Raw genomic sequence first — 13,785 nt, forward strand, 5'->3', positions numbered from 1 at the left:
ATGCATCATGTACTACAAATGCTGATCAAGTGTATAGCAGTAAATTTGGCTAGTACTGCACAATTTTAAGTAAAGCTCTATAAATAATGCATAAGAAAAAGTTCTTACTTGAGCTGTGAATGCACAGCCTGCTCAAACTGATTATAAATACCATCAAAATGAGAGTCTATTTATTGCACTCTTTCTTTTGTATCTGTTCAGGAAATAGACTGAAGACAATGGAGACTATTCATTACTGTGAGAGGAAAATATTTGTTTCTACTAGTATCTACTTTGACATTACATATTCTTTGGTAAAACATATTTGTAGTGTCATATTGATCACATGCAAAGACACAGAGACTGACAGAAGATTTGGTTATACATCTTAGTACAGGATAAAGGAGGTAAAGTACTAGTATGGTTGATTTATTTTAGTGTCATTCTGGTATGTTTGACCCTGGTCCTCATAATAATCTAGTCAGCTTCCCTACGACATTGTGAAGACAATTTTGTTTCACATATATATGTAGTGTTTTTGAATATCAATTGCATTCGGGCTTTTAAATATGTACTTCTAAATGAAGAGACATGTTTCTGTAGCCAGAAACTTCTAGGTTCTTGACTTTAAGGAAGTCCTCTTTCAATATATATAGCAAAGAGTATTTCGATTTTGTTTCTTATTTCTGTTTTCAATTCTGTATATAGTCCAGAAAGACATTTTTACTCTGTGTGTGTTCAAGATTGTTTGTTTTGTTTTGGTTTGGTTTCTTTAGATGTATTGTAGAAAGATTCCTTTGTGGAAAATTTTTTATAAAAAATAAAAAGTGTTTGATAGTTTGGGTTTTTTTTGTTTTTTTCCAGGAACACTGATGCACCATTTCTTCTTGTCCTCTCTTATCTTCACGTCCATACTGCTCTATACGCTTCAAAAACTTTCAAAGGAAAGAGCAAGCATGGTCTATATGGGGATGCAGTGGAGGAAATGGACTGGAGTGTAGGTATGTTGCATCTACTTTTAACATCAAGGAAATTCATAGAAAATTTTTATTCATGTCCAGCAAAAGCAGACTTAAGGAATTTGGATGTCTACAGTATGTATGACATACCTATCCTTTATGCTTAGGAGAAAAAATAGTAATTTAAAAGCCACAATAATCTGAGCTCTTGTAATATCTACTTTATGATCAAATGTAGTCTGTCCTACGAATGTCTGCTCTCTTCTTTGACTGTGAAGGCAGTTCATACAGCATGGAATTGGCAGAGGTATGGACACCTCAATTGTGTACACTTGAAGCAAAGTAGTTACATCCAATCTCCTGAGCTTCAGAATGGAATCTAGCCTCTGGAGGTTGTCCTCATAAAAACAATGTACCAACCTGAAAAGAGACTGTGTGATACTGATATAAAAGCATTTTCAAATAAAGTGACTACATTATGCATTACTAGCAAAAGCAATTTGCTAATTATTTTAGTGTACTCTCTGAACTAGTGAAATCACTCAGGTGAGGAGTTCTGTTCAAGAAGAATAGCCAAAACCCAACAAAATCACCCTTCAGAGCCTTTCATTCCCTCTGAGGCTGCAGAGCCATTGTTCATTAAATCTTTCAACAGGATTCCCTTATCTCTGGATGAACTGGAGTAACTTGGAATCCAGAGATAATTACTTGTGAAAGCAACTAACAGGTCATATTTTAGAAGAATCACATTGGAAAAGTAGTATTAGGAGCTAAAGATGGGCTTACATTCCTCCTTCCCATCTAGCCCAAATTGATTCTGTTCTCAGTACAGTTCAGTGCAAGCTGTCTTTCTGCAGGAAAATGCTACTTCCGTATTAAATTGCTATAAACATATATTCAGCTTTGGGACATACACACTTTTAAACTATGCAAGCATGTGCAGTTAAACATAATGTGCATTCCTTTGCATTTTGTATCAAGAGGTCCAGTTGTAGAAGTTAGGGGAAAAAAGGCATCATGTACCTTTATTGATGTGTAATGTGTTAGTGCAATACTTCCAAAAATAGGGAAAGCGAGAAGCTGTGATACACTTAGTAGGAAGTGTTTTCAGTGTGAATGGTAAGTTTATTAAACAAAAACCCCACATTTTTGTGAGTTAGGTTTTGTCATGAGAGAGTGGCTTTTACTCCTGAACCTTTATCACATCTGTCAATGGGCACCATCATTTAGTCAATCAAGTGCTTGTATTAGGCAAATGTATGCATGTGCTGTCATTTCTGTTTGCAGACACATTGTAGTAAGCTTCTGAACATTGGTGCTTCTCTTACCATCTGTGCTTGATTTCACTGCTTTGTTTTCTGTTCTGTTCTAGTTAGCTTGTCCCAGCCTCATTGGTCACTTGCTGCTGTCATTACCTCTTGCTGCCTCCCTCAGGAGAGTGGCTTCAGGCTTTAAACTGCAAGCTGGAAACCAAGGTAGCTGACACGCTACTGATTCAGTTATTTAAACGTTCAGAGGTGGTAATAAATTGAAAACCAGTACTCTGTTACAGAATAACCACAGGGTCTTAGAAAATGTGTCAAGCAAACCAAACGGTAGGACAGAACTGTAGATACAAATCCGGTGGTGATAACAGTAATTTTGAACAGATTCAGAGGGAAGATACATGAGATACTGGATATATTTCATCAGACACAGTGGAACTGGCTTAATCACAAAACAGATCCTCATCTGTCAGAAGCTAGTATACAAGCATCAAATTTTGTTTGAGCTGGGGGTCTGATTACATGGTTTCCCCTGTGTCTTGTAAGACTTGGCTGATTGCATTTTTGCTTCAGGTGGTAAAAAAGATGTTTATTTCCTCTGTTACTTTCTCCTCCATTATTAGAATGATAGGAAAAAAGTTATGGCTGACATTTCTAAAGGAGTCTGAAGGAATAATATAAGGGTTTATTTGGGTTTATTAATGGGTTTGTTTGGGGTTTTTTTGTTTGTTTTTTTTTTTTTTTTCAATCGAAGGGACTACTAATTTCCATTAACCTCCATTGAGCATTTTAATCTTAATACATCAACTAAGTAGGTTTATTCATTGCACTGCTGATGTTAGTAACCTTGATTTTCTTGGAAAGCCTCTGAAAATGTAACAGTCAAAAAGTTACACAGAATTGTCTGAAAAAGCTGAAAATGTGAAAACCATAAGCTTTCCACAAAGAGAAATTTTATCATTCACTAGAGAGAAAATAGTATTTATGCTTAGATGAATTTAACTTGCAGGAGCAGTAAGAACAAAATAGCCCAGAAATAACAATATTCTGCAAAAACTTTATAATTAAAGGCAATGTAAGTGTAGGAAGAAAAAGTTAGTGTATAAAAAAACTGCATAAAAGCACAACATCAGAAATGTTTGGCATCTGGTAGGAAAAGAAAGATCAGTTTCATCTCAATTCTAAAAGAAATGCACAATGTGTTACCTGCTGGGTGGTAAATATTGTGGTAAACCCTTATGGATGAATTAAAAAAAAAAAAAAATTAAAAAGAGAAGATAGAAGTTTAGACTGTCAGGTACTGGTAATGAAAAAGTTATGTGAAGATTGAACCACAAAATGTAGATGGAATATTGTTCCTGATTTGAGAGATCACTGAGAATCCGAAAGAAGACTTTAGCAACGAATTGCAAGAGAAAAAGAAAAGCCACCACCTTTCTATTAAGACAGAGAATTCCACTCAGCACTCAGATTGAGAATTCTAAATAAAAGACAATTCTCCCTTTTCATTTTAATTTTTTTAAGAATCATTGACCTAATTGGACAATTATTCAATTATGAAGCAATGTCTGTGGTAGAAGGAGAAAAACCTCTAAGACACATGGGTAAAATACTTCTTAGAATATTTCATGTTTGTGACTTGTTAAAACCATACTGAGGAGTATGGTTACAGTCCATGTCAAAAGTACAAAATAAAATACAAAGTGTCTGGATTAGCTTTGGGACTACAAATGTCTACTGCTTCTACATATTGATGTGTGTATAACAGAATTCAGTTTCTGTCGCTGCATGTGACATGACTTAGAGAGTTATTCTCTGCCTAATAACATTAATTTTCTTTCAATGTAGGCTAAGCACCCTATTAATTCTATTAATTACAATTCATATGAGAGCAGATGAAATAATCTTACAGTCTAAAAATGGAAAAAGAAATGATGAATGAATGAATGTAATATTAAACTTTTCTTCCTTCTTCCCTTCTTTCCTTCCTTAATTCCTTCATTCCTGACTGAGCATAGGAAGAGGAATGGACATGTTTAGAAATCGTTTTGGATGTAAATTACATTACACTAATTTAATACAAAACAGATCACTGCAGAGTTTTGGAGCCCCCTGTGGACTTGTATGCAGGTTGTGTGAAGGCACACTAATTCAACACCAGTTTTGCAAATGGCTGTTTACTTTTCTATTAGCAGTAGCAAAGCTACATGTCACTTCTTAATCTGTGTGGAACAGTCACAACTGTGGTTTAAGTGTAAAAAAGTCCCAGAAATTGTAGTCTTGTGCAAGCTAGGTAACTGCAGTGTGGGGGTATTGTCTCTGTATCTTTATGATGTGAATGCCCTGCTAGATGAAAAAAAAAACCTCTCTGCCATGATCTTTTGACCTGTCCTATGATCAAGTTATCCCAAGAAAATACTGTGATCACCTGATGTTAGTTGGTAAGAAGAAAAAGAGTGAAAATAAATCCCAATGCATATTACATGCAACTTGTTTTCAGACATCTTTAAAACTCTGGTAGGGTTTTATATGGAGAGAGTAGTTCTGTGTCTCCCCAGTACAAGAGAAATATGGAGCTACTCAACAGTGTCCAGCAAAGGTCATGAAGAAGATTAAGGGAATGGAGAATCTCTGCTTTGAGGAAAGGCTGAGACATCTCGGACTAGAGCTCTGCTTATCCTGGAGAAGATGAAGTTGAGGGAAAATCTTATTGGTGTATATAAATACCTGAAGGGTAAATGCTAAGATGATGAGGTTAGGCTCAGTGACAAGAAGGAATAGGCACAGAGACACAGGAGGCCAGGAAGAACTTTTTTAGTCTTAGGGGAACCAAAGCAGTGGCACAGGTTGCCCAAGGAAATGATGGAGTATGCCTTCTTGGAGATATTCAAAAGCCATTTGTGTGTGATCCTGGGCTCCAAAAGGCTCTGCTTGAGCAGGGAGGTTTGGCAATGTGACATTCAGCTTTTCAGTTTTTATATTCCTTCATAATAGCATGTGATCTGTCTTCAGTTTCTTAGTAGAAGCATTTCTTTCTTATTTTAAAATAACTATTTTAAACTTACAGACCTATGGACTCCTAAACTTGACTTATTGTTTTTAATTACAAAATAATTAAAATGTTCTTTTGATCCTTATTTCAAGTTATTCTGCCATGACATTGGGGTTTTTTTAATGTTCTTTCATAATCTGAGCAGTAACCATTCTCTTTCTGGGGAAACAACATAGCATTGGTGAGTTTCATCTGAAATCTATCTCTTCTTTTATACTTGTTTGTGGCTGCTACTGTGAATTCTGCCTTTACTCCTACAGTGTTTGTATGCTTCCAGCCTCTGTTTAGAATCCTATTCTGTTACAATCAATCTGAAAATGTACCACAAATCTTCAGAGAATTCTGAATTACACCAAAAAAATCAAAATAATCATTAATATTTTATGAAAGGGATAAAAATCCTGTTGCTTAGAGGGAAAAAAATGAATGAGCTATCCATTATTTTAAATTTTTTTTTCGGAAAAAGAATCTACACAGAGACAAGCCTAATTTATCATGGCTTTTCACCTGATGTAGTCATTTGTAACATGACAAAGTTGATTTAAAAGATAAGCAAAACAGAATGATGCTGAATTGTCAGAAGTGGTGAATGATCAGGGTTAGAGAGTTTTATCCAGCTATTATGAATGTAACATAAACTTAGCTGAGCCTGAAAATGTAAAGATGGAACTGAAAATCTGGAGAGCAATGTCTGATGCTAATGGTGCATTCCTTGACCTTGCTTTCATGAATTTATAATGGTACATGAATCAAGTCTAAGTTTATTTTCAAGCTGTTTTTACTATGCTGAAAGATGTTCAGCCAGCATCTCTGAGGAAGAAAGTATTCTGCCACTACTCTGTGACTAGAATAGCATTTTCCCACCCTGTTCTGCCATCCTGCTCTTACCCTACCATTAAGAGACTGTTTCTTCAACTAAGACAGTAGTTAAGCTCTTGAAGTACATTCACTCTTTAGGTCTGATCTGGGAAAACTGTCAAGAGGGTGCAGATTAAAGACATTTGTGGTTCTGCCTTTTATGATGTGGACGCTTTCCAGTTACGATCTGGGCTAAAACCCAAACTCGTTTCATATGTCACTAAGCAGCAATGACTTTCAGTCACTACTGAATGGGACTGAATTTAAGAGGTGACTAAGTGATGAAAGACTCCCAGTTCTATTATGATAAGCCTGCTGAGCTACCTAATCCTCCTTAAATACAGTATCCTTTTTCTATATTACATCTTTGTACACAGCAAAGCTCCTTCTTAGAACATTATTTACAAGATTACAAAGAACATCTTAAGCAGCCATTCCTATAGCATTTTTTAAATCAGTTTCAAATAATGTTGTAGTATCATGCACTCCATGAAAACTTCAGTGTAATGCAGCTTTTGGTAGTAATGCTGTTCAAAATTTGCTGCCAACTGCTGAACAGATTTCATTTGCATCTGATATTTCAGGAGTTAAATTGTCAGCATAAAATGCGTTAGTGTAGTGTGCACTTTACAAAAGTGTCAACATGAAACTTTCAAAATTTTAGAATCTATTAGCAGTGAACTTCTGAAAATTTAGTCTAATACAAAACAGTGAAATGACATTTAACATCGTGATAAAAATACTCTGATCAGTGAAAAAAATAGCATTGCTCTTGAGAGAAGATGATATTCATTGGTAGGAGAAACTTTTAAGCTTCTTTTGGATAAACTAAGGTTAAGAGAATCCCAGTGACTCTCCAAGCAATGAGGATAGGAAGTTCTTTAATGAAATGTATCACCGATCTTTTGTCTAACTTTTGTCCTGAAGTTTAATTTCACATATTAATGATATGGCTGAATTTTACTCCTTGCTTAAGGTGTGTGAGGAAAGTAATTTTCAGTGGGATTAAAAACACAGTATAGATTCAACCCACAATTGTCTCACAGGAATACAGTTGTTTCTACATATGCTTGGATGAAGGTTACAACAAAAGGGGGTCAACTTTGTCCAAATGACCTCCAAAATACAGATGGGGAAAGCAGTTTAAAAGAGGCCACTCTAGACTTTGCTGCTGGAATGACTCTGTATAGCAACATTTTAGCACAGAAACTGTGAAGCTGTTAAAAGCAATTGTGTTTGCCCTGTCCCAAAGAAACTGGATAGGAATTCAGTAACCCAGAGCAAGGGATCAGGGTGGCTGAGAGAGGCATGATTTACAGCTCTCTTTGCTCGCTTTGGCAAAAGTGTCCCTGTTGTGAACCTGAAAACTTCAACACTGAGTTATGAACGTGATTTTGCCATCCTTTTTCTTCAACACTTGGACACTAAAAGCAATATCTGTCAGTGTATTTATAGATCTTGTAATCACGGTTTTTAATAAAGGATGCAGCTCAGCTAGTAGGTGAAGGATGTTGCTGGTGGAAGTTACATCTCTATGAAAGAAGACTAAGCGTGAAACAAAGGAGCAGAGAAACTAAAATGTTAAGGATTTTTCATCTGGGCTTTTAAACCTTCCTACAATGCCTTTCCTTATACCTTCAGTATTGCAGTGGATTACCCTATACCTTAATATAACTGATACAGTCTATGAATAATTACACATTGATGCAAACACAGAGAGGGCACAAGTGAACATTGTAAGTCTATGAAGTCAGCTACTCAAAACCAGGAAAAATCAATCCTCCTATACTTATGTCTAATGGTACAGTTTTAAAGCATATGTTTATATGACATTTCTTTCCCTCTTGGAATCCTGTCTCATCACAAAGTATCTTTTTTATGAGCAGTTACTTAGGTGTATTCTTCCTATGAATATGAACTCATGTTTAACACACACTATTGAAGTTCTGTTTTGGAGACAGATTTCATAGTTACTGTGGCATTACTTTGCTAGAGATTCACAAATATGCATTTTCAGCCTTGGTAAGCTAGAGGGATCACATTGCTCTTTCTCAGAAGGAAAACTCCAGGGCATAGAGATGCTGTTCAGATTTATCTACTGAGGTAACATTTGCTACTAGTCGCCCACTAATTCTGCTCTGGATCTATAATAAAGCATTAGGGCTTAAATTGAATTGCCGTGGGAATGGGAAAAGAGGAGAGCAAGCCACTTACCCTTCAAGGTTTGATCCATGTTAGAGGTAGGAAATGGTTAGATTGTGCACCTGGAACTCAGGTTTTGTTCTGGTCTTGAAATTAATTGGTATTTCTAAAAGATAATTTAATATCTTCACCTATATATGGACTACAATTGCATTTACATTTTCTGTGATGAAATGGGAAGTGTTGTCTAGCATTTTACATTTTATTCATAACTGACTGTGTCTCATTTAACTGAAAAAAAAAACAACCCAAAACCTGAGCCTGACAATGTACATTTCAGCTTTACTTATGATACTGAGAATCACAATGGTTAAAGGATTTTAAAACCATCCCTGCTGTTTCTTAGAGAGAGGCATGAAAGCTTTTCATGCTTCTTTTGCAATGTATTTTAATTATTTTCAGATTATCCAATTCAAAAAGAGGAAAACTGATTCTCAGTGAAAACAGTAATCATACAACAAATTTTATGAGATCATCTATTCTGGTTTGTAAAATACTGTTTATCAGCAGGCTTGTTCCTAATAGTGAGTTGCCATGAAGAAATTTCACACTGCTGAATCACAAGGCTCCAGTTACAGGTGGTAGTAAGCCCTTATTGATGAGCTTGGTAAAACTGTGTTGACAAAGGCTGTTGTTTTTTTTTTTTCCAATGGTACAGCTGACTGCTAAAACAACCACACAAGATAGTAGGCTGGAAATACTACCAAAGATCAATATTCTTAAAAAAAAAAAAGAAGAAAAGAAAAGAAAAAAAAAGTTGTGTACTTTGCACTACCAAAAGCTTTTTTAATTGCACCAGCAAATAAGTAGTGAAATTTTTAAAATTAGGGAAAGCACTAGATCAATGATGCTGTAATTAGTGATATGCAGATGGGTGATGATGTGATAACCTTGCTCTTCTCCAGATTTTCCTCTCACTACTTAATTGTAAAATAAAGCATATATTGTGCTCAAGGTATTTTGTACTAAATTGGATGCTTTTTTTTTTTATTTTATTTTGATTAATTGTGTTTTGTATAGACACTTCTCTTTTTAAACCATTCCCTCTCCCTGTGCACCACTGGAAGTATCTTTATAACATTTCTGCATGAAGAGGACATAGTAGTAACCCTGAGAGAACCCAACAGATTTTAACTCCACGTTAGAGTAGTAAGCTCAATATCCAAAGGAACACCTGACCCCTAAGGGCTCAGTTACTTGAGATGATGATACAAGAGACTTCAGAATTATCAAATCCCTGCCCTAGACCAGCGTGAAGTTATGTTCTGCAATTTTGGTGGGTCTTGCAGTTTGCTGCTACTAAAAGAGGGGAGGCAGAGCACCAATACCTCCCTTGCCTCCTTTTTTACCTAAAAAGCTTTGGAAAGCAGAAAGGGGGATAAGCAGAAGCACCTTCCTCTTTTAGCAAACTAGTAGATGGACTCATCAGTGAAGTCACACTTAGTTTGCCTAGATTTATGTGATTAAATTGGCCCATAGGTGCTTAGTTTTACACCTTTATAAGTACTACTACCATTTCTGTGTTATGAACATAAAGAATTTTGGTTCAATATAATATTTCAGTGTATGATAGATTTGACTGTTACAAATAGATTTTACTTCCAATGATAGATTTGACTATTAGAAATAGATTTTACTTCCATTTCACAATCAGACTGGAATTTTAAAATAAGGAAATAATACAAATAAAATAAAAAAGTAAGATAAAATTAAAATAAAATAAAGAAATAATACAAATGCAAATGGGCTTTAATTTTAAAACAAAGAATGGCCTAGCTCAGAAAAACAATATGACTTTGGTCCTGCAGACCAAATGAACACTTAGTCCTGAATGTTTGAAATAAATGAGAGCTCAGGATGTCTCAACATTTCTAGAAAAATCATGAAAGAAAGTATTTTTGACTGTGAAAAATATAGCTGTGTGCATAGTATATGGCTGTGTGAAAGTTATGCAAGTGCTTCTAATCCAGAGTGCAGTTGATTTTGGCATCAGAAATTGCAGAGCTCACATTAAGCCATTTAATAAAAAATATGTTTTTTCTTTGTTTATAATTTGAACGGAAATAATTATATATATAATATAACATTATATGTATTTAAAATAATTGTGTGTATATATATATATATATATATATATTATAACATCATTTGGGTGGATGAAAAATTGGGTGTGAGCCAGCAACATGCTATGGCAACTCAAAAAGCCCACTGTACCTTGGGCTTCATCAAAACAAATGCAGCCTGCAGGTTGAGGGAGGTAAATCTTGCCTTTTACTCTGATTCTGGGGGACCCCACCTGAGTACTACTTCCAGTTCTGGAGCTCCCAGCACAACAAAGCCATGGAGCTGTTGGAATGAGTCTAGAGAAGGGTCACAAAGATGATCAGATGGCTGGAGCACCTCTCCTGTGAAGACAGGTTGAGAAAGTTGGGCTTGTTCAGCCTGGAGAAGGGAAGGCTCCAGGGAGACCTTAGTGCAGCCTCTCATATTTATAAGGAGGACTTATAAGAAAAATGGAGAGAGACATTTTACCTATATTGACAGGACAAGGGGAAATGCTTTTAAACAGCAAGAAGGTAGGTTTAGTTTGGACATAAGGAAGAAAACGTTTACAATGAAGGTGAGACACTGAAAGGGCTTGGCCAGAGAAATTCTGGATTTTCCATTACTGGAACTGTTCCAGGTCAGGTTAGATGGAGGTTTGAACAACATTATCTAGTGACAGAAGTACCTTTCCAGGACAGGATGGTTGGATTAGATGGACCTTGACGATCCCGTTTAACCCAAACCACTTGTGATTCCTAGCTTCTATGTTCTTTATAAAACCATCAAATCATGCTGAAGCTTGCAGAAACATTTGATAACATGTAACGTAAATAATATGAGTAATTTCTATTACGTTTTTTTCAGATTATAAGTTTGTAAAATTTGGTTTTTACTTCTTACTCCTTAAGTTTTTAAATCTGAATTTTTTTCATCAGCTAAGGAAGTCTGATTCAATTTCTTGTTAACAAAATGTGACAATAAGAAACCTTTAATGAATATATTCAAAACTTTGCTATATGTTTTAAAATGTAAATAGCATTTTCTTTAAAATGGGAGCAAAGTAAGAAAGATAAAATACAATACCTTGAGAATAACAGAAGCTTTACCAATCAATGTATGAAGATGGACCTCTTGTGTTTATAAAACTGTTTTCTTGCACAACTGAACTAATTCAGTGGCAGCCATGAAAAAGATTTTAACAAAATATCTGTGGTAGGTGTGTCACCACCTCTGAAGATGAGATTTCTTTCCGTTTTGATAGGTTCTTTCTTTCCCTAGGTATCAAAAGATATCTTAGCCCATCCAGTAGCATACATACAGAAATATGGTTATGATACATTTATCCAAAAATTGAGCCTTTCACATATTGTTAGGAACAGTCCCATCAAACTAAGTAATCAGGATAATGTTGGTGTTTTTCCATATCTGCAATATGAACTTTGTTTTCCTTTAAATAAATGTTTGCCTTCCTAATGTTAGAGAGGTGCACTTTCATCTGACATTCAAATCTGGCCTTCTTTACTTGTCAGCAACTCATATACCACAACCAGATAATGTATTTTATTTTATTTTCTATTATTTGCTAGTTATTCCCAATGGACTGTCACAGGAGATCAGACTATATTTTACCTTCCACTTGGCTGCTTTTCATTACTTGGCATTTACTACAGTGATCAGTCCCTATTGATAGTAGCTTATCAGAACACAATTATTTAAGCAGTTCTGGAAGGACTAGGTTTTAAGACAGAGGAACAAAAGTGTCATGCAATTGAGATAAAAAAGGTTATATCAATTTGTCATACTTTAATTTTATACCTCCTTTTGGAGTGATGAGCTAACAGAACTTTTTTATTTAATTTAACTTTTAATATATAAATATTTCTAAATTCCATGTAACTGATATGTTGCTTATTCTTCCCTAAGAGCTGAAGAATGCATATTCCTAAATCTACAGAGAATGAGATTAAATTAAGAAGGTCAGGAACTTTATGTAGCAATAGAGAAGTGCTTCTAGTTGGAAGATAGCCAGGTCCCTCAATATACTTTTGTTTTTCAAAAATAGGTGGTTTTTTAAGAACTCTGTTGGAGTCACTCAACTATGCAAGATGTGCTGATAAATATATTTTCTTTTCTTTTTAACCATGATGTGATAGGTTTTTTTGTTTGCATAGGGTGATGTGACTGCACTGAAGTCAGTAGAACTGGGTTATCTCGAAGTCATGAGCCATGGATGTTGTATGAAAAGGTTGTGGGAACATTAAAGAAAATGGCATCACCACCTTTCAAACAATCTGTATTTTATGGTGATTTTTCATCATTTTATGAGGAATGAAAAGAAAATGTGAAAACCTTGTAATAGAAGTGAATATATAGTTTCAGAGTTTAACATAATGTCAGAACAAACAGTCTATCTTGCTGAGATGGATAAGACAGAGCTATGTATGTGGCTAGCAATATCTGGCAAAGCAGAATAGGGCAGCAGAGGTGGCTGCCAGGAGTTTATAGGCATAGAGCAACATCATACAAATGTCAAATGGCCCATATCAGGAAAGCATAGGGAAAACCAAAGCCAAAGGAAAGGATGGTGTCTGTGCAACTGAAAGTGCAGTGAAATGTCCCATCTGTCTCATGAAGTCCTGACTGGGTCTACCGTTTCCAACAGCATAAAAAACTGTGATTCAGAGTGGAATAAAACATAATGTAAGTTCCTTTGTATCCACCACAGCACATCCCTTAGGACAAACTTTGGACATCTTAGAAGGGAATTATGGACAAAATGCTGCTCTGGTCACTTTTTTACAAATATTATTTTAATAGGATACAAAATTGACAACTGCCCTTAAAAAAAAAATACCTAAAGCATTGCTATGAGACATATCCTAAATGTTCTTGCAGATTTGGAGTTGAGACAGTCAAGTCCCCTATCTCAAATTTCTCAGTCCGTTCACATTTCAACTTTTATGTAGTTCTGTTGTAGTTCATCAACCAATTGTTGCAATAACCCCCAGGTGCTACTCATAAAAAGGAGATGGCCAAATTAAAGAGCTTTGAGGATTTCCTTGGCAAAAAATACTAGAGATTAACACCACATCCCTCTCGCAGAAAATAAACTGATTTTCAATTAGTTCTCTTGTTCCATGTTATATTTATGAATGCACAGTAAGAAAGTAGAAAATTATTGTTTTAGTTGGAGTCACTGGTCTAATTAACACAATATCAGGAAACATATGCAAATGTTTTATCTTACTGTTGTCAGATTTAATTGTTGAATCTTCATAAAAGTACAGTCAGTTCCTGAATATACTTATCCATGCTTTTCCAGTGCCTTTGGGAGCAGAAATCTTTTTGCTGTTGTGAACTTATGTCTCTCTTTATGTAATAATGAAACACCAGTCTGTTATGAAAGTATCCATGTGAATTGCAG

General features: G+C 35.3%; 1 protein-coding gene across 14 annotated transcripts in view; it reads left to right on the top strand.

Annotated features, from left to right (window-relative positions):
• The window catches only part of STS (steroid sulfatase), a 105,097-nt gene that overhangs the window by 40,536 nt on the left and 50,776 nt on the right, over positions 1-13,785 (top strand). For all 14 annotated transcript variants that reach the window (XM_071747711.1, XM_071747700.1, XM_071747625.1 and 11 more), the window contains one exon: positions 844-980. In XM_071747711.1, coding sequence (XP_071603812.1) covers positions 844-980 — 137 coding nt within the window. The remainder of the gene's footprint in view (positions 1-843; positions 981-13,785) is intronic.

The sequence above is a fragment of the Heliangelus exortis genome, chromosome 1 (genome assembly GCF_036169615.1).
Source record: "Heliangelus exortis chromosome 1, bHelExo1.hap1, whole genome shotgun sequence".
Classification (NCBI taxonomy): domain Eukaryota; kingdom Metazoa; phylum Chordata; class Aves; order Apodiformes; family Trochilidae; genus Heliangelus; species Heliangelus exortis.